At 49.0% G+C, this 18,097-nt stretch overlaps 8 protein-coding genes across 8 annotated transcripts, besides 2 other annotated features; 4 read left to right on the forward strand and 4 right to left on the reverse strand.

Annotated features, from left to right (window-relative positions):
• On the forward strand, positions 1-3,334 carry FPSE_11504 (uncharacterized protein; the record flags this gene model as incomplete). Its single annotated transcript, XM_009264621.1, has 2 exons — positions 1-3,104; positions 3,154-3,334. 2 exons carry the CDS (start codon positions 1-3, stop codon positions 3,332-3,334), a joined length of 3,285 nt encoding a protein of 1,094 aa, XP_009262896.1.
• Positions 3,335-3,768: 434 nt separating this feature from the next.
• Positions 3,769-4,602, reverse strand: FPSE_11503 (uncharacterized protein; the record flags this gene model as incomplete). The annotated part of the gene is made up of 1 exon (XM_009264620.1): positions 3,769-4,602. One exon carries the CDS (start codon positions 4,600-4,602, stop codon positions 3,769-3,771), a length of 834 nt encoding a protein of 277 aa, XP_009262895.1.
• A 638-nt stretch (positions 4,603-5,240) lies between these two features.
• Positions 5,241-7,419, forward strand: FPSE_11502 (uncharacterized protein; the record flags this gene model as incomplete). The annotated part of the gene is made up of 3 exons (XM_009264619.1): positions 5,241-5,369; positions 5,421-6,242; positions 6,289-7,419. The coding sequence occupies 3 exons, from the start codon at positions 5,241-5,243 to the stop codon at positions 7,417-7,419; spliced, it is 2,082 nt and encodes a 693-aa protein (XP_009262894.1).
• Positions 7,420-7,835: 416 nt separating this feature from the next.
• Positions 7,836-8,822, forward strand: FPSE_11501 (uncharacterized protein; the record flags this gene model as incomplete). The annotated part of the gene is made up of 3 exons (XM_009264618.1): positions 7,836-7,951; positions 8,000-8,586; positions 8,635-8,822. The coding sequence occupies 3 exons, from the start codon at positions 7,836-7,838 to the stop codon at positions 8,820-8,822; spliced, it is 891 nt and encodes a 296-aa protein (XP_009262893.1).
• Positions 8,823-9,156: 334 nt separating this feature from the next.
• FPSE_11500 (uncharacterized protein) lies at positions 9,157-9,992 on the reverse strand (the record flags this gene model as incomplete). The annotated part of the gene is made up of 2 exons (XM_009264617.1): positions 9,157-9,510; positions 9,567-9,992. The coding sequence occupies 2 exons, from the start codon at positions 9,990-9,992 to the stop codon at positions 9,157-9,159; spliced, it is 780 nt and encodes a 259-aa protein (XP_009262892.1).
• Positions 9,993-11,091: 1,099 nt separating this feature from the next.
• Positions 11,092-12,337, reverse strand: FPSE_11499 (uncharacterized protein; the record flags this gene model as incomplete). The annotated part of the gene is made up of 3 exons (XM_009264616.1): positions 11,092-11,339; positions 11,390-12,122; positions 12,176-12,337. The coding sequence occupies 3 exons, from the start codon at positions 12,335-12,337 to the stop codon at positions 11,092-11,094; spliced, it is 1,143 nt and encodes a 380-aa protein (XP_009262891.1).
• Positions 12,338-13,754: 1,417 nt separating this feature from the next.
• FPSE_11498 (uncharacterized protein) lies at positions 13,755-15,732 on the forward strand (the record flags this gene model as incomplete). Its single annotated transcript, XM_009264615.1, has 7 exons — positions 13,755-13,994; positions 14,074-14,166; positions 14,219-14,266; positions 14,323-14,516; positions 14,566-14,730; positions 14,783-14,968; positions 15,021-15,732. The coding sequence occupies 7 exons, from the start codon at positions 13,755-13,757 to the stop codon at positions 15,730-15,732; spliced, it is 1,638 nt and encodes a 545-aa protein (XP_009262890.1).
• Positions 15,733-16,042: 310 nt separating this feature from the next.
• On the reverse strand, positions 16,043-18,061 carry FPSE_11497 (uncharacterized protein; the record flags this gene model as incomplete). The annotated part of the gene is made up of 1 exon (XM_009264614.1): positions 16,043-18,061. One exon carries the CDS (start codon positions 18,059-18,061, stop codon positions 16,043-16,045), a length of 2,019 nt encoding a protein of 672 aa, XP_009262889.1.
• Positions 17,024-17,057: a microsatellite.
• Positions 17,565-17,635: a repeat region.
• Positions 18,062-18,097: the final 36 nt, after the last annotated feature.

Here is an 18,097-nt window from a genome sequence, read left to right on the forward strand (position 1 = left end):
ATGGATGAATTGTTTGATGTTTTCGAGGGCAACGTGGAGGCCCCGAGTGCTAGCGAGGACGAGTCGCGACAGAACCGCAAGGGCGACAAGACAAAGAAGAGAAAGGCCAACGCGATAAACGGCAAGCACGGCGACGCGGAAAAGTCTGAGGATGTCGACATGGACAACAACAGCACCGAGGAATCAAAGGATGAGGCATCATCCGACGACGAGTCTTCCGAGGAAAGTGCCAGCCAGCAGGACACCAAGAGGAGGAAGAAGGAGGATGGTGTAGGCCCTGTTATGACAGATACGTTCCAGACGGCCGAGTCAAGAGAGGTCGCTGGCGCAGCCACCTTTACAGAGCAGGATTCATCTCTCGTTTTGTCGCACAACATTCAACATCAGGTTGCTCTACCCCCGGATCTAGACTACGAATACGTCCCTCTTTCCGAGCACAAGGCCCCCGAGCAGCCCGCGCGAACATGGAACTTCAAGCTCGATCCTTTCCAGAGTCTCTCCGTAGCGTCTATTGAACGCGAGGAGAGTATTCTTGTCTCCGCGCATACTTCTGCCGGAAAAACCGTCGTCGCCGAGTACGCCATCGCGCAATGTTTGAAGCGCAACCAGAGAGTCATCTACACAAGTCCTATCAAGGCCTTGAGTAACCAAAAGTACCGAGATTTCGAAGCCATTTTTGGAGATGTTGGTCTCATGACTGGAGATGTTACTATTAACCCCACAGCAAGTTGCTTGGTCATGACTACTGAAATTTTGCGATCTATGTTGTATCGAGGTTCCGAGATCATGCGAGAAGTCGCCTGGGTCGTGTTCGACGAGATTCATTATATGCGAGACAAGACGAGAGGTGTCGTCTGGGAGGAGACCATCATCATGCTTCCCGACAAGGTCCGATACGTCTTCCTTTCTGCCACCATTCCCAACGCTTTCCAGTTCGCCGAGTGGATTGCCAAGATCCATCACCAGGCCTGTCACGTCGTGTACACCGATTTCCGACCAACTCCCCTTCAGAACTACTTCTTCCCTGCCGGTGGCAGTGGAGCTAGACTTATCGTCGACGAGAAGAGCAACTTTAACGAGCAAAACTTCAACAAGGTTATGCAGGAGGTCGAGGAGAAGAAGGGCGCTGACCCCAACGACCCCAACGCGCGACAGAAAGGAAAGGGCAAGAACAAGAAGACTAACAAGGGTGGCGCTGACAATGGCTCGGATATTGCCAAGATCATTCGAATGACCATCAAGAAGAAGTTCAACCCCGTTATTGTCTTCAACTTCAGCAAGCGAGAGTGCGAGAACATGGCCATGAACATTTCGTCACTGAGCTTCAACGACGATTCTGAAAAGGCCATGGTTCGCAAGGTTTTCCACAACGCTATAGAGAGCTTGTCAGAGCAGGACAGGGAGCTTCCTCAGATTATCAACTTGCTGCCTCTGTTGGAGCGCGGTATTGGTGTCCATCACTCTGGTCTTCTGCCCATTCTCAAGGAGACCATTGAGATTCTGTTCCAGGAGTCTTTGATCAAGGTTCTCTTCGCCACCGAGACCTTCTCCATCGGTCTCAACATGCCTGCCAAGACTGTTGTTTTCACACAAGTCACCAAGTGGGACGGTGTCAAGAGGCGTCCTCTTACTTCATCCGAGTACATTCAGATGGCCGGTCGTGCTGGACGTCGTGGTCTCGATGCCCGTGGTATTGTCATCATGATGATTGACGACAAGCTTGAGCCCGATACAGCCAAGGAGATTGTTACCGGACACCAAGATCGACTCAACTCTGCTTTCTACCTCGGCTACAACATGATTCTGAACCTTCTCCGTATCGAAGCTATCTCGCCCGAGTTCATGTTGGAGCGATGTTTCCATCAGTTCCAGAACGCCGCTAGCGTCCCGTCCCTGGAGAAGGAGTTGATGTCTTTGCAGCAGGAGCGCGACAGCACCACCATTGCCGACGAGTCCACCGTCAAGGATTACTACCAGATTCGACAGCAGCTCAGTGCTTACACGAGGGATATGCGAACCGTTATTCAGCACCCCAACTACAGTATCTCGTACCTTCAGCCTGGCCGCTTGGTACAGATCTACAACCCCAAGGACGAGAACGAGTCTATTGCCGGCAACGGAACCGACTTTGGCTGGGGTGTTATTGTCAACCAGACCCCCCGTCGTGCCCCTAAGCTGAACGAGCCCGAATATATCCCTCAGGAAGCTCATGTCATTGATGTTCTCCTTCCTATTTCCAGGTCAAGCGCGGATTTCCACCCGGGACACCCTGCTGAGGAGATGCCTCCCGGTATCAAGCCTTGCAACGATGACGATGACTTCAAGTTCGCAGTTGTTCCTTGTCTGTTGACCTGCATCAAGGCGATCAGCCAGATTCGACTCTTCCTGCCCAAGGAAGGCCTGAAGAGCGACTCTGACAAGGATACGCTCACCAAGTCCCTCATGGAGGTCAAGCGTCGTTTCCCTGATGGTCTCCCTGTCCTGGATCCTATTGAGAACATGGAAATTACCGATGACTCTTTCAAGAAGCTTCTGCGAAAGATTGAGGTTCTTGAGTCTCGACTTTTGGCCAACCCTCTCCACCTTTCCCCTCTTCTCCCTTCGCTTTGGGATCAGTACCACGCCAAGGTCAAGCTCACAGACAAGGTCAAGGAGACAAAGAAGTCCATCGCCAAGGCATACAGCATTGCTCAGATGGACGAGCTCAAGTCGCGCAAGCGTGTCCTGCGTCGTCTAGGCTTCATCAACGACGCCGAGGTCGTTCAACTCAAGGCCCGTGTTGCTTGTGAGGTTTCTTCCACCGAGGGTCACGAGCTTCTCCTTTCCGAGTTGCTCTTTGACCGATTCTTCAACGAGCTTACCCCCGAGATGTGCGCTGCCGTCATGAGTTGCTTTATCTTTGATGAGAAGGTCGAGGCCCCTGCTCTCAAGGAGGAGCTCCAGAAGCCCTACCGCGAGATCCAGGCCAAGGCCCGCATCATTGCCAAGGTCAGCCAGGAGTGCAAGCTCGATGTCAATGAGGAGGAATACGCGCAAAAGCTCAAGTGGCAGCTTATGGAGACGGTTTACACATGGGCCCAAGGTCGTCCATTTGTCGAGATTTGGTAAGTCACGGATCTGCTCCCGAATAAGAATTTCACTAACACGCTGTAGCAAAATGACAAATGTCTACGAAGGCTCACTTATCCGTCTTTTCCGTCGTCTGGAAGAGCTTCTTCGACAGATGGCCCAGGCTGCCAAGGTCATGGGCAACGAGGATCTGACCAAGAAGTTTGAGGAGAGTCTGTCCAAGATCCGCAGAGATATCGTTGCCGCCCAGAGTCTGTACCTATAAAATTCCTTTTGCTCGTAGAATGGACTGCTACAAGGGGCAGTCCATGAAAAGGGGGATGCATCATATGTAGATTTCTGATTTATCATTACTGGCTAGGGAGTTTGGCGCGTCGGGAAAAGATGTAGTTATCCTGTGATCTGGGCTGTCGAGTTTCGAGTCCCATGTTGGAAACGAAACCGGTGCAAGCCCGAGGCGATCCCTTTAGTTTGATAGAGCATTGTATGTATGTAAAGTAATCAGTCGCTTCCAAGGTACAACGCTAGTTTGCTATCACGCTTTGTACTCCTATTGTAATCTCAACGCATCTACAGCGCTCCCATACCTTCCAGGCGATCCCGAAGACGCCACTGCAAATATTCAGCCACCCACCTTAAAACAATGGCCCAGACATTCCTTTCGGATATCGCTGAGCCCTCCTAGGGCCTTTCGCTCTACTAGGGCCGGTCTCCTGATAGCTCCATGACAAAGCCAATGCAAAGACTCAACACGACTCCGAACCCGACAAAGATTTGCCATCTCTTACTCCAGATTCCGTCTTGGCGCAATAACCACGTCAAGCTCCCCAAGGGGAAGAAGAAGCCGACGATCATGGCCTTTATCAAAACATCCATAACCGACGCCATGCCTGCGTTTTCGTCTTCTAGAGGATTGGATCCAGATGGGAGGCCATCGGCGTTGTTGTCTATCCAGGCATCTTCCATATTACGCAACGAATCAGGCGACGGCATCGCATCTGGTGTGAAGCCTGCTGTGTGTATAGAGTTGAACTGTGTTCTAAGCGTCGCAATTTCGGAAGGTGTAATTCCGGACTGTAGTAATCGATCAAAACCTCTTGGTCGCGGCCTTGTCGATTTTGTAGGTTTGGAGTCATCTCCATTCACATCCTGAGGGGGCTTGAGCGCCTCCTCCTCTTCCTTTTCCAGCTCCTCGCTAGTCAACTCATCACCAATGGAACAGTTCACATAGACTCTGGTCACATTCGCGCCCTCGACAGCTTTCCCCTTGCCCTTTGGATCGTCGAGGTTGCGCGGTGGCGGGGGAGGCGTTTTGAGGACTGAGCTGAGCGCCGAGGCATCAGGAAGGAGGCGACCTTGGTAGATGAGACGTAACCGACTGCGAGAGGATAGGCGTGTGCGGAGGAGGTGTTTTAGAGCGAGGACGGTGGTTGTTTGCGGGGAGGAGATGTCGAGTTCGAGGTCTGGTTGAGATGTTGAGAAGCGGATTGTTAGATGGAGGGGATAATGCGATGATGAAGCTTGGGAGGTCATGATGATGGCATTGCTCGAGGAGATGGAAGTGAAAGAATTTGGAAAGAAGCAAAGACGGTTTTAAGCAGTTGGAGCTTTGGGTTGTGATTAAAGAAAATGTGTTTTTGTTCTATGGATGTAAAGATTGAGTGAAGCTGTGATAGGTGATTGCTTGTCTGTATTCTGGTGACGTGACCTCACTGGCCTGCCGACGGGTTGATTCAGGAACCAGAGGGAATGCTTAGACAAAGGTACCTATTACCTGTACGACTTGCGTACCCTGTTCATGAGCTGTAAATATTGAGAAATATGTCCGATCTAGTGTCTTTTGGCCCCAAATATGCATTGATAGGAAGTGCTCATGATGGAAGAATTAATCAAAGATAATGGAGGCCAGTCATGGCGCTGTGCTCCCTAGTAACCTTCTAATCTTCTGGAAGGATACTGGGCATGGATCTACATCTACAGTGCAGGCCCCACCGTCATGACCTCTAAATGTAGGCCCTGACCGCCCGGCAGAAACAACAAAAGATGATCTAAACTTGGAATAAACAAGGGACATGACTGTGATTTTGTTTTTTATACTCGTCACCACCACGCCCTTTTCTCAACCCTTTTATCACCAACCCTGACTCTAGTAGAGAGATGGTATTGAAATAATGCCACGCCTGCGAGGGACTAAATATTTGACCTGCTTTTATTGCGGCAAGCGATCAAATACTAAATATGACGGCATCACACGCCAGTTTCTATGCCTGTCATGCGATGCGACAAACTACCTCGACCATGTACGAACACTGCTCCCGCCTATGTTACAATTACTTACTGACCGAGTACAGAATGGAGAGATTACGGACCCTCCAGTAGCTACCGACCGTGAAGCTCCCGCGACACTATACGCCAATCCCCGACCATCCTCTCCCTCGCTCCCTCAAGACAGCATCTTTTGCAAAACATGCCTTAAGAATCAGCGACTCTTTACCTCATCCCTGGCACAATACTTGCCCGACGATCCAAACCATCCGGAATATGCCGAACTCGAGCGCAATTACTACCGATATCGAAAGGGGTTGGAGGAGCGATACCCCCAAGTCTGTGACGAATGCGCCGTTAGAGTGGATGGGCAGATTAAAAGAGCGGGATACACAGCCAAGACAGACCATCTCCGGCGGATGATGGAGAAGAGCAGGGGACGAAAGAGCACTTCTGACAGGAGTAGTGCCCTGAATTGGCTCGACAGTCTGGGCAGGGCATTGTGGTGGGGAGGATTGACTATGCAAATGTTTTGGCATCTTCGAGCTGTCACGTTCGCGCTGCAGCACCAAGACGTTGGAATGTATGATCCTGATGATCAAAGTTGGTCAGTGATGGCTGTAACTGGGTTGTCTCGGGCTGTCGATTTCCTCCCCCCAGCAGACCTCTTGATCAACACTGCTGTTCTCGCAAGCATACTATCGGCATGGTGGAATCCTCAGTTTGTACAGGTCGTCCGTGGATTCTCTAGACATCTACTAGGCTTTACACAGTGGTACTCTTTCCAGGGGCTGATCGTCTTCTTCCGGTTCCTATTTCGTCGGGTTCTTGAAATGGATGGAGGCCACGCGCAGTCACGTAACGCCCAACTTAGTGCGCACCTGGTCATGTCGGCCGTGATGGTCATGGTAAGTCGCTATTTAATATTTGTTGAAGTCTGCTAACTCGGCTTAGATATACTCCTCTGCGAAAAGATCTATCAAAGTCGATACAACACCCCTTTTTGGGAGCAGTGCCGACACTGCATTTTCGCCAAAACAGCCTAAACTCACCCGAGTGAAGAGGGAAGAGCCAAAGACGTTTTCCGATCTCTTGAACGAAGCGCTGGATTCACCCACACAGGCTCCTCAGACTGACCGGTCACAACGATCCTATGCCAGCTCGTTTTCGCCGCAACGATATGTACCCAGCAGTCCACTACGCCCCGCGGAAAGTCCCTTCAATCGATTCAACAGTCTCAATGTCACGCCGCAAAGGACACAGGAAGTTGGAGCCTCGGACGAGATGGATTGGACACCCACCGAGTCCCAGATCAAGCCACAGTCGCAATTCCGAGCCTTTCAAGATTCGCCAATCACAAATGGACCGAGAAGACCCTTTGGCGAGTCGCCGGTGAACAACAACCCAAGTCCATTCTGGTACAAAGTTCCTGTTGCTCCAACGACCCCAGCTCAACGTTTGCGAAATCCACCTAATGCGCCTATCATAAGGAGTAAGCCAGTAGAGCAAGAAAGCATCTTCTTCCGCGGTGCTGCTAGGAAGAAGGACGAAAATGAGGAAGATGAGCGCGAAGTTGCTTTCAAACCACCTAGCTTCTTCGCGCCTCAGGAAAGTCACGATGAGGCAAACGGGTTGGCGGATCTTTTAAGCCAGAGCTTCAGTCTAGGCCAAGAGTATAGTGAGTCTGACCAAGGATCAGCAACACGCCCGTCTAGTTCTCACGCCCCCGGGACTCCCCAATTTGAAAGGCTTGGTGTCGAGTTTATTACTATCGTCGTTTTGCTCGTTCTTTGGGGTCTGACAGCCGCATTCCCACTGCCTTTTGGTCGGGAGGTGCAACTTGCACTGTTGTCTGCAGCGGGAATCATCGCTCTACGAGTAACAGGCGAAGCGGGTCAAGAAGCAGGAGATCGAAGAGCCCCGAGTGCGGCGACATACGTGAGCTCCGCATTGAGTGTGTTTGAGCTGACAGCAGTATGCTGGCTTGGCTGGGAGACATGGCAGGGAAACACAGAAGGTGGGAAATATGGTGTGGGAGTTTTGACGGCCATGCTGGGCCATCAGGTATGGAGTAGTTCGATCTGAGTTTTATACACAACTAGACAGGGCGGATATGTTGTTTTAGGGATATATCACGTACAGGCGTTGGATGAGGAATGAACATTGTATGAATATGATATTTGGTTGAGATGAATTATACCCTCCCCTGACAACTTTGGTTTATATCATGTGAGACTGGGACATGTAAACATAGAACCCGATCTGAATTATCTTCAAGTAATCCCAAGATAAATAGTCTTGCCATCCTACAGTGAACTAACCGTTACTAGTGAGTTGTGAGACTCCCCAAAGAGGAAAGCAATCATTGACAGGGTTCCCCGGATCAGCTGACGTTGAATGCCGACCAACCTCGGCATTTTTTTCATTCAACTTACATGTTTATTAATACATTACTCACTCAGTTTCTCACATCACAGCTGTTTCAAGAGTAAGCTTGCAAAATGTCAACTTACGAGACCGCCCAAAACCAGTTCATCACTGTAGATGGCATCAAATTCGCCTACAGGCGCTTCGGACAAAGCAATGGCGTTCCCCTCACATTACTTATGCACTTCAGGTGAGTATCCCTTCATTTTCCATAGCCTTCAAGGACTAATTGGTCAAGGGGAACAATGGATCACTGGGATCCGGCTCTTATAAACCCCATCGCCGCTAAGCGACCTATCATCATGATCGACAATGCCGGTGTAGGTCGTTCAGAAGGACAAGTTCCCAAGCAATACTTCTTATGGGCGCAGTACTACATCAATGTTCTTCGAGCCCTCGGCGTTGACAAGACCGATGTCATGGGTTTCTCAATGGGAGGATGTGTCGCGCAACTCGTCGCTCTCAACGGACAAGGTCTTGTGCGTCGTCTGATTCTCTGCGGAACCATGCCCAGCAGCGGCGAGGGTACGGTGTCAGCACCTGACCTAACACCTTTCAATCTTTTGGCAAAAGCTCAGACCGAAGAGGAGCACAAGAATGCCTTTATGGTCAGTATGTTTGGTACATCGGCCAAGAGCAAAGCCGCAGGTGAAGCTGCGTGGAAGAGGATCACAGGAGCGAGGAAGGACAGAACTGGCCATGTTGATCCGGATAATGCTCGACTACAGGGTATTGCTTTTGCAAAGTTTATGGATCCGAAGCAGGCAAAGGATGCGTCGTACAACAGACTTGAGGAGCTGAGTATACCTGTCTTGATTGCGAACGGTAAGTTGAAGTTGTTATTCATTAGTAACAAGTACTGACAAAAGCTAGGGAGCGATGACCTTTTGCTACCGACGGAAAACAGCATTGTTATCTGGAAGAAACTAAAGAATGCCCAGGCCCAGTTGCATCTATATCCTGATTCTGGGCATGGGTTTCTTTATCAGTACGCAGATGAGTTTTCTAAACTGATCAATGTGTTCTTGGGTGATGAACCCAAGGTTTCTAGTCGTCTATGACAGATTTGATGAAGATACCAGTCACTGGAACGTGAGTCTAAGATGGTGGAAAGATTATTAAATGGATAATTAGAGCAGTATAACTATATAAGTCATCCCACCCAACCGCGTGTAGGAAAGTCAGTTAATTAGGAATAGCTACGACAACATGTCTTATTGCGGACATGTTGTCGCAGTTATTCCTGGTTAGCTCACTTTCTTACACGCAGTTGGGTGGGATGGTAAAGACTGTGTATATTCAACGCCTGTCCAGAGACCTAAATACATGCCCCCAAACTCCTTTTCCTTCTATTCCCGCAACAGCTATCTTACAAAATCTAGCCCTGTAGCTACCTTATTTGGTACACTTGCACTTGTCATCAAACACCACGGGACAATCACAGCAAACGTCGTCCTTGGCCCAGGTGATGTGGGCGCCCCAGTTGTAAACCTGGTTCAGAGTGTTGTACTCGGAGTAAGCCTTCTTGATCTTGCCAGTCGCAGGACTCAAGAAGACCAAGTCGATGCCATTGCCGCGACCATGGTTTCTGCCTTTGGGAACCTCAAAGTCACCCTTCCAGTAAATGGTAAAGGTGTTGCAGCCGTAAGCCACGGGACCCTTGATGAAAGCACTGGGGTCGTTGGTCTTTTCAATGTTTCCCGCGATAAGCTCTTTAAGATTCTTGAAGACAGGAGGATAGTTGTCGTTCTGGAGAGTACATGTTAGCTTGATTCCATGACAGTGGGAACTGAGAGACTGCTTACCTTGGCGTACTTGTTGATCTTGCTGGACGAAGCCGTCCACCAGATAGACTGCGAATAGAACTTGACATCGTCGTTGAAGATAGTCTTTGCGAGAGTTCCGCCGTCTGTGATACCTGAAAAGGTAGACACGTATTTATTGACGATGGACTCTAGCTTGCCCTTTGATATGCACTTTGCAGCCTGAGTAGTCGCCTTCTTGTCCGTGTTCTTGCTAGTGGTAGAGCCAGAGCTGGAAGACGTCTGCTTCTGACCGACAGGCTGGTACTTGTTGGTGTCGGGATGATCATAGTTTCCTCCATAGGCATTATAGCCGGCCTTGGGAATACCGGCAGCAGGGAGGTAGTTGTCGGCCCGGCGGTGGTGGATGCTTGTAGCTGCGGTTGAAATGGCACATGCCAGGACAGAGAGAGCGAGAGAAGCCTTCATAGTGAACAAGCCGAGATGTGTATATGTATGTATGTTCGTACGTCAGAGTAATACTTTTTGTTTCAAAAGAGTGGATTCGATCTGTAAAAGTAACAAGATCAAAGAAAAGGGTAATTTCAAGTTGTTGCGCTGGTAGTTAAAGAGAGACTGGGACAACAACCGCAAACGGGCGAGAGGCCTCGCCATCTTATACCAAGGATCCTGTCATAAGCGCACGTTTATCACTCAAGGTCAGTTACTACTGATGAAAAACTCTAGGTTTGAAGCTATGTGGCTCTAGATGCATTGTACCTTTGATAGTGGGCGTGGCAAAATTCCAGTTGTTCCTGAACTAGACTCGATGCAGCGAACATGGACTTGGAAGTTGGAGAGAAGTGAGAGGGCTGATGATCATTGATGATGTCCTTTGAGTATTATAATAGATATTCTTTTAGAGTGTGAGTGTGAGTGTGAGCTTTTGCGGTGAGTTGTGAGGACTGTCTCGTCTCACTTACACGTGGTTCATGTGAGACCACTCCCACATCTTCAACAACATCCAAGACAAAAAGACTCGGCAGAGTAAAAAGCCACTTTTGTGGCTTAATATTGGCGTAGATTTGTGGATAATACCAAGACATGGCTTACCGTTACAACCAAAGTGACCGTATAAGCGAGTGACCAGTTGGCTAAGAGTCTTCGGAATGCAGTTTTCCATCGCCAACCCCGACTCCATAACCCATCCGGAACGCAACTGCGCTGTCGGTGGAGCTTCCATTTATTCTAGCTCAAGAGTTCAGGGTCCCTTTGCACCCAGGATTGTCCTTTAGTCCTTGAGATCTGTGGACATGGCGAGCCTTAGTCTGTGTTATGAGAATCGGGACGACGGGTTTTCTGGAAGTTTTGGGAGTATGTTGACGGCTGTGGAGTGAGTGTTATATCAAATCTTACGCCTTACACGCGGGTGGCATTACGGGAGTATAGGCCATGGACGAGGCAGAGTAGTCTCAATCAAATAGCCACGTCGCAGGAACCTTGGATATCTAGTTGGACCAAAGGCGACAACCTCAAGGCTCATTAAAAATGTTCATATATTCCTTCGTCATGTATATCATGCTAAAATCTAGCTCTCGAAAGGTGTCTCATACGGTCTCTCAGCCTGAGGTGTGATTCGGGCCAAATGCCTGCGCTGGCCAGAGTGCCAATCAAGAATAGCAGTATGCTGAACAGATCGATTATCCCATACCACAACAGTTCCCTTAGCCCACTTGACGCGGGCATGGAAGTCTGCGCCCCAGGCGATGTGCTCAAAGAGAAAGTTGAGGATAGCATCGGACTCTTCCTTCTTGAGCCCGACAATGCTTCGTGTAACTAGTGGCTATGTCAGTACTTTACTAGTGTGCTTGTATAATTTCACTTACACTGAGGGTTGACATAGAGAGACTTCTCCCCAGTGACTGGGTGTGTTCTCACGATGGGATGTTCGTTCACAACAGGCTCACGACGCTTGATACTGCCCTTCTTCACACTTGCGTTGACCTGCTCAATGCCAGAGTGTGTCGCCTTGAGTCCATGCAGAAGCTTCTGGAAAGTAGGTGATAGTCGGTTGTAAGCCTCAACAGTGTTGGCAAAGAGAGTATCACCACCAGTGTCGGGGTTGTCAAGCACGTAGAGGAACGTGGTACCAGGGGGCTGCTGCTCGTAGGTGATGTCAGAATGCCAAGCAACAGAGCTTACACGAGTCTTGAAAAAGTCCTCGTAGGATTTATCACCCGCACTTCGATGGACGAGATGAATCTCAGGATGACCCTCCGGAGATCCAGATGTGGGATGAATGTGGTGACGGCCAAAGTATCCTCCAAACTTGAGAGCTTCGGAGATGGGAAGGTCGGCAAAGTCTTGGTTTCGGAAGGCTACGACTTTGCGCTCAGCAACGTAACGGGCAAGTTCATCTTTTCCGGCGTCAGATAGACTGCTTAGTTGAACGCCCTCAATCTCAGTGCCGATTGTTGGAGTGAGATGAGAGACTTTGCTGTCTGAGGTCAAGAGGTTTGAAAAGCTGGGGTCTGCGTCTTTGCCGTGTTCGTAGTGCTCAAAGGGCTCTAGGGGAGGGAAGACTTGGTCTGTGTTCCAGGTTGGAAGATAGTTTGGGTACTGATGTTTGAGTCAATACGTGGAGATCAAGTCAAAAGGTATGGGTAACTTACTTTGGCAGAGGCATGACCGTCGATGCCCTTTTCTTCGGATTCTCTGATGTAGGAAGTAGGGGAAAGCTCTTTGTAAGCGCCTTCGACGTGACCAGAGTATAGCTTTACTTTTGGTGTTTCTGAGACGGGGTTCGTCGTGGTCTCGACAGCTGAAGGGGCCATTGTGATTTTCTTATGATGTTTATTGAGTAGATCTCAAATGTGTGTCTAGAGAGTCGTAGGAAAGTAGTCTAGTTGAGAGATAACTGAAGCCTTTATATACACTGCTCACTGGAAGTGAATCGATACCCCTTTGTAATACTGTACATATTCACAACGCGGGGAAATACAAACCCGGGAGCTTGCATCCGTCATAGCCACATACCAAGATGATCATCAAGATGACATCGGAACCAATTCTGGCTCGAGACATTGCGTGAATGCAGCATTCATTGTGCTGATCAGCCAAAGTGCCGACTTGTGCTTGGGCTCAGAGCACGCAATTCGTAAGATAGAGGTGCAATACTACCTAAGAATGTCACTAACAACCGATACAGACTACTAAAATTGGGGGTTGTAAAAAGGTATTGCGCAATGTTGAAACGTGGGATGGAGGATGTTGTGGTGGTTGTCGCAATTTCTAGGGATGGGTCACGCAATGCGACAATTAAGTAGCATCAATGAAACTAATTGATATCTCGGATGTCGTATAATTACCTAAGCCCGAGTTATTGTCTATGTTTAATTATTGGGGTTAATAAAATTTTATATGGTTGAAATATAGACGAGTTACAGTTGACCGAGACTTACACTGTTGTCTACTATATATACATGGCAGATATCCAAAACATACACCAGGACAACTTTAGTTCAACTCCCATCAACTATATCTTGACTCTATCTCAATTGTTGCTAGTTATTACTGCATAACTCGGTCAATTCTAGATCCTGGGTCTTTTTCACGGCTTCTCGGTCGGTTCCAGCAACGATTGGCCCGATCACCAAACTTGGCCAGCACGCCATATCTATCATTATGAGATATCGCGAACCCCTCCCAGTAGACTACCATTCTAGCCACAACCCTTACTTTATACCCTACTAGATGTAACATGAATACAACTTGGCTCAATATAACTTACGCAGCCTTATCCAACGCTCCTTATTGGCTTCTGGGGCAAATGTTGGACAGTAACTCAACTAGAACCCGTTTAAGTGACCATCTTAGATTAACCATGAATCTATAGTCTAATAACCCCCAGTTTTGATACCCCAGTGCCATCTATTGGGGCGTCAATGGGTCGCTACGTCTATTGCGTAGCACAGCACTCATCTTCGCCTAGACTTGAGGTGATTTCCAAAGCTCATCGCGACATTGATAGCCCCGGTTTCGTTTCTTGACTGAGAATCTTTGTATGTCTAAAGGCGAACTTTCCAGCTACCCAGCTCAACTCGAAACTAGAAGGGGGACTCAATCCCTTATAAGTCACCCATGCATCCGTCAACAACCATTCGTTTTTAGACATCTCCGCGGCTTCTCTCTCAACATCTTTCTGGGACAAAAGACCTCAGCTATTATTAGTACATCGTACTACCCTCCACGATGGCTGCCAGCGACGATGGTCACAAGACCACAAAGGTGGTTGATGTCAAGGGCCACGACCAATCTCCCCTTGACAGCGGCGATGAATCTGGTTCGTCGTCGATTGAGCACCCCTTTTCGGATCCTGAAATCGCAGACCGTTGGAGAAAGGTCTATGAAAAGGCAGAGTATGAGAATCGTCACCGGTTTGATCCCAGCTTTACTTGGACCGATGGCGAAGAGAAGAAGCTTGTTCGAAAGGTGATCAACCCCGCTGGACACTTGTGAAAGCTTTCCAAGTTTCCATCTTGTTCATTACTGGTTACTAATGTATGTATAGATCGACTTTCGGATTTGTCTATGGGCATGGGTCATGTTCCTCTCCCTAGACTTTCACCGTCGAAACATCAACCGTGCTATTTCCGATAACATGGTAAGTAAACACCCATCACGATGACTCTCGAAAACAAACTAATCATCAATAGCTACCAGAGATTGGCATGAACACCAATGATTTCAACTATGGCCAAACCGTAAGTATCCTTTCCCTCTTGTCGTACTACTCAAACCACTGACATAGACAACCTAGATCTTCCTAGTCTGCTTCCTCTCTGCCGAACTCCCCAGCGGTTTGATCAGCAAGAAACTCGGTGCTGATCGATGGATCCCATTTCTCATCTGCTGCTGGTCCCTTGTTTCTGGTTCCCAGGCCGCACTCCAGAGCAGGAGCGCTTACTTTGCCATCAAGGCTCTTTTGGGTCTTTTGATGGGTGGTTTCATCCCGTGAGTCTAGTTATTTCATCTTACTAGTGTCAATCTCTAACACGTACAGTGATATCGTCCTCTGGCTCACCTACTTCTACAAGTCCAACGAGCTACCCCTTAGACTGGCCTTCTTCTGGACCGCTCTCAGCACCAGCAATATCCTCGGGTCTTTGCTTGCTGCTGGTATTCTTCAGATGAGAGGTATCCTGGGATGGGGCGGCTGGCGATGGCTGTAAGTACCTGGTATCATCTAGGTGTTAAAACTGGAGCTGACTCTTTTGCAGATTCCTCATCGAAGCAATTGCCACATTCATCATCGGTCTCTTTTCTTGGGTCCTCATGCCCCCAGGCCCATGCCAGACCAAGAATTGGTTCCGTGGTAAAAACGGCTGGTTCAATGAGCGTGAGGAGTACATCATGGTGAACAGACTTCTTCGCGATGATCCCAGCAAGGGAGATATGAACAACCGGTATGTCTAACAGCATCTAACTCACTCATACCATAAACTAACACCATAACAGAGAAGCTGTCAACCTTTCTAAGCTCTGGAAGGCCGTCAAGGACTGGGAGCAGTGGCCGCTATACATCATCGGTCTCATGGTCTATATTCCTCCCTCGCCTTTCGCCACTTACCTGTCCTTCATCCTCCGACAAATCGGTTTCACCGTCTTCCAAGCCAATCTTCTCGCCATTCCCTCCCAGTTCCTTTTTGCAGTTAACCTGCTCATCATCACCTGGCTCTCAGGTCGCGTCAAGGAGCGAAGCATACTATCATCCATATCCAACATCTGGATCTTCCCTTGGGTCCTCGCCCTAGTTGTCCTTCCCGCCGATATTTCCCCTTGGGTCCGATACGCCCTCATCACCGGCCTTCTCAGCTACCCATACTGCCACGCCATTCTCGTCGGATGGAACGCCAAGAACAGCAACAGTGTGCGCACTAGAGCAATCAGTGCCGCTTTGTACAACATGACCGTTCAGAGCGGTAACATTGCTGCGTCCAATATCTTCCGCGAAGATGATCAGCCATTGTACCGTCGAGGAAACAGGGTGATTCTTGGCATCACCTGCGTCAACATTTTTCTGTTCTACTTGGTCAAGTGGTTTTATATCTGGCGAAACCAGGTTCGCGACAGAAGATGGAATGCTTTGACCAAGGAGCAGCAGCAGGATTATCTTCTCAACACCAAGGACGAGGGTCAACAGCGCATGGACTTTAGATTCGTCCACTAGACGACACAAGATCTGTAGTTTCCGGGCATGAAACAGCTGAGTCGGAAGACAAAAAGGTATGACTTATTAGACGCGGCAGGTTGCAAACTTGGGAAGCTATGCAGTACTCATAAAGGGACTGATATCGTCCCAAGCTAGACTAGATAGCCAAAAGATAGAATCCAAGAAGGGTTTAATAAAGACATATAAAAAAAAAAACGCTATTCAGTTTGGCTTGTAGTAGTGGCCATGCTGGTTCTGACTGGGTCTACTGGGCCAAGTGTACCGTAAAATCTGTATATGTAACAATATTCCATATCGCCAAGTGCTTTTATTCCTGCAGCCCGTACTTTTCGAGTGCTGAATTCCATTGCTCTTCTGACTTGACGACGTCTGAGGCAGCGCCAATGTCAGCGACGATGCCCGTAAGCCCCAAAAGCTTCTTCTCTAGTTGTCTATTATTCTCGTTCGACCTTTCGAGCATCGCCTCTAAACGCTCTAACTTGCGCCGCGTCATCTGCTCTTCTCTGGCACGATCCTCCATCAAAGTGGCTGCTGAGGTATTCATCCGAGCCTCCAGACTTTCCAGTTTCTCTTGCAAGGAACGGCCTGCTTTTCCTTCACTTTCCTCAAGTGACTTCTGAACGTCTTGCCGGAAGCCGTCAAACTCGGTTCTGGAGTCGGACAAGTGCTGGGCAAACTGCTCAACAAGCTTGTCGTGGGCTTTGTCGGCTTTTGCCTGGGTCATAGTACTTGCCCACTCCAAATCTCGGTTTTTCTTCTCCAACTTCTGGTTGGATTCGCGAAGGCTTTCGATCTCGACCATGGCTCTCTTTTTCGATATGGTCAACTCCAAACCCCATGCGTCAATATCTCTCAGTATCTTGGCGCTCTTGTCGCGTAGTTTTGTGAGCTCCTGCTCGGGGCCGTCCAGAGGAATTGCATAGCCGCTTAATTGATGATAGCGTTTCAATATGCGTCCCAGAGCCTCAGTGTGGGTGGTAAGCTCTTCGAGATTCGCATCGACAGTCTCCACAGGAGTGCTAACATGGGGAGAGGACTGCCTTGAGATTGACGATCCCCACGTAGCTTGTGGACGTGGGCTGGGCCGTGGTGTGATATTATCTCCAATTTGGTCAATTTTTCGCTTTTTACCCGTTATCACGTTCCATGTGCTTGGGGAGAAGACAGGGCCCCTGAATCTGCTGTTTTGGGGCTCATTGTCAGTCGTAGTGCTGACGGTAAATTCAGCGTGGGTGAAAATGTTGCCAGCAAAGTTATTCTCCGGGGGGGTGTTCCTGGTAGTGGTGTTGGCAGCGGCGGCGGCGGCGGCATCGGCAGCAGCGTCTTCAAATAAATAAATCCCATCACAGCCATCACCAGTGCTGTTATCAGGACTGGTATTGATGACGTGATGATCGTTGGCCTGTTCAGGATTGGAGTCTGGCTCCTCTTGAGCAAGATTGGTGGCGGTATCAAGGTCGGGTCTTGTGAAAACGTTTATAGTAGATTCTTCTTGGGGTGATGATTCTATGTTATTGCGAGGACCACTGCCTCTGGGTATGTTAGATTGGGTTTCTGCCCGAGGCTGTTCGGAACTGGATCCAGGACGGAAAAGAATGGTGCTTTCTCTCCGAGCCTGCGTCGCACTCCCTCTTGACCGAGGTGTTCCTTGTCGAGGGTGAGGAGACTGGCTGTGACGATTTGTTGAATTGTCCAGAGGAGCGGCTGTGAAGATATTACCGGTCCGCCATATGGTGCTTCTTGGCAAGGTAACGGGAGGGTTGGTGGAATGTCTCGTTGGCTGTTGAGACACTGATATTGACGATTCCGCCTCTTCGGAAGCTCTGTAGTCTTGGTCTTCTTCATCTTCTTGTTCTTGTGGTTCTTCCTCTTCCTCGATTTCGTCCTCTTCCTTTACTCCGCTTTCACCATGCCGTAAAGTTTTTCGTCTTGTTAGAATAGTTTTACCTGTGGCGTCGAGAGTTGGCCCCGACGTGTTGTATTTCATGGTTGTGATGTCTGACTGAGGGTACTTTTCCTGAATCCTCTGGCCAAACGTTGAGCCCACGACCGTGGTCTTGCCGAAAAGGATGATGGCAGCGACAAGATGGCCCCAAGTGAGATTCTTTGGAGCTTCCTTCTTTGCAATATAGTGATTGAATAGTTTGCATGACCTCCCCTTTTGGAGCTTTAGCGAAACCTTTTTCCAGGCGTCTTCATCCTGAGGGAACTGGGACTTGTGTAGCTCCCATTGTTCGAGGAATAGATTCCAGTACTTTTTGTGCTCCTCGCTTGCGGTCGCTGGCAAAGGTATCCAGCCCTCAGGTGGTTTCACTGCACTTGTCATTGTCGCTGGGATGCTGCAAGAGTATCTGATCTGATC

Source organism: Fusarium pseudograminearum, chromosome 1 (assembly GCF_000303195.2).
Source record: "Fusarium pseudograminearum CS3096 chromosome 1, whole genome shotgun sequence".
Lineage (NCBI taxonomy): Eukaryota > Fungi > Ascomycota > Sordariomycetes > Hypocreales > Nectriaceae > Fusarium > Fusarium pseudograminearum.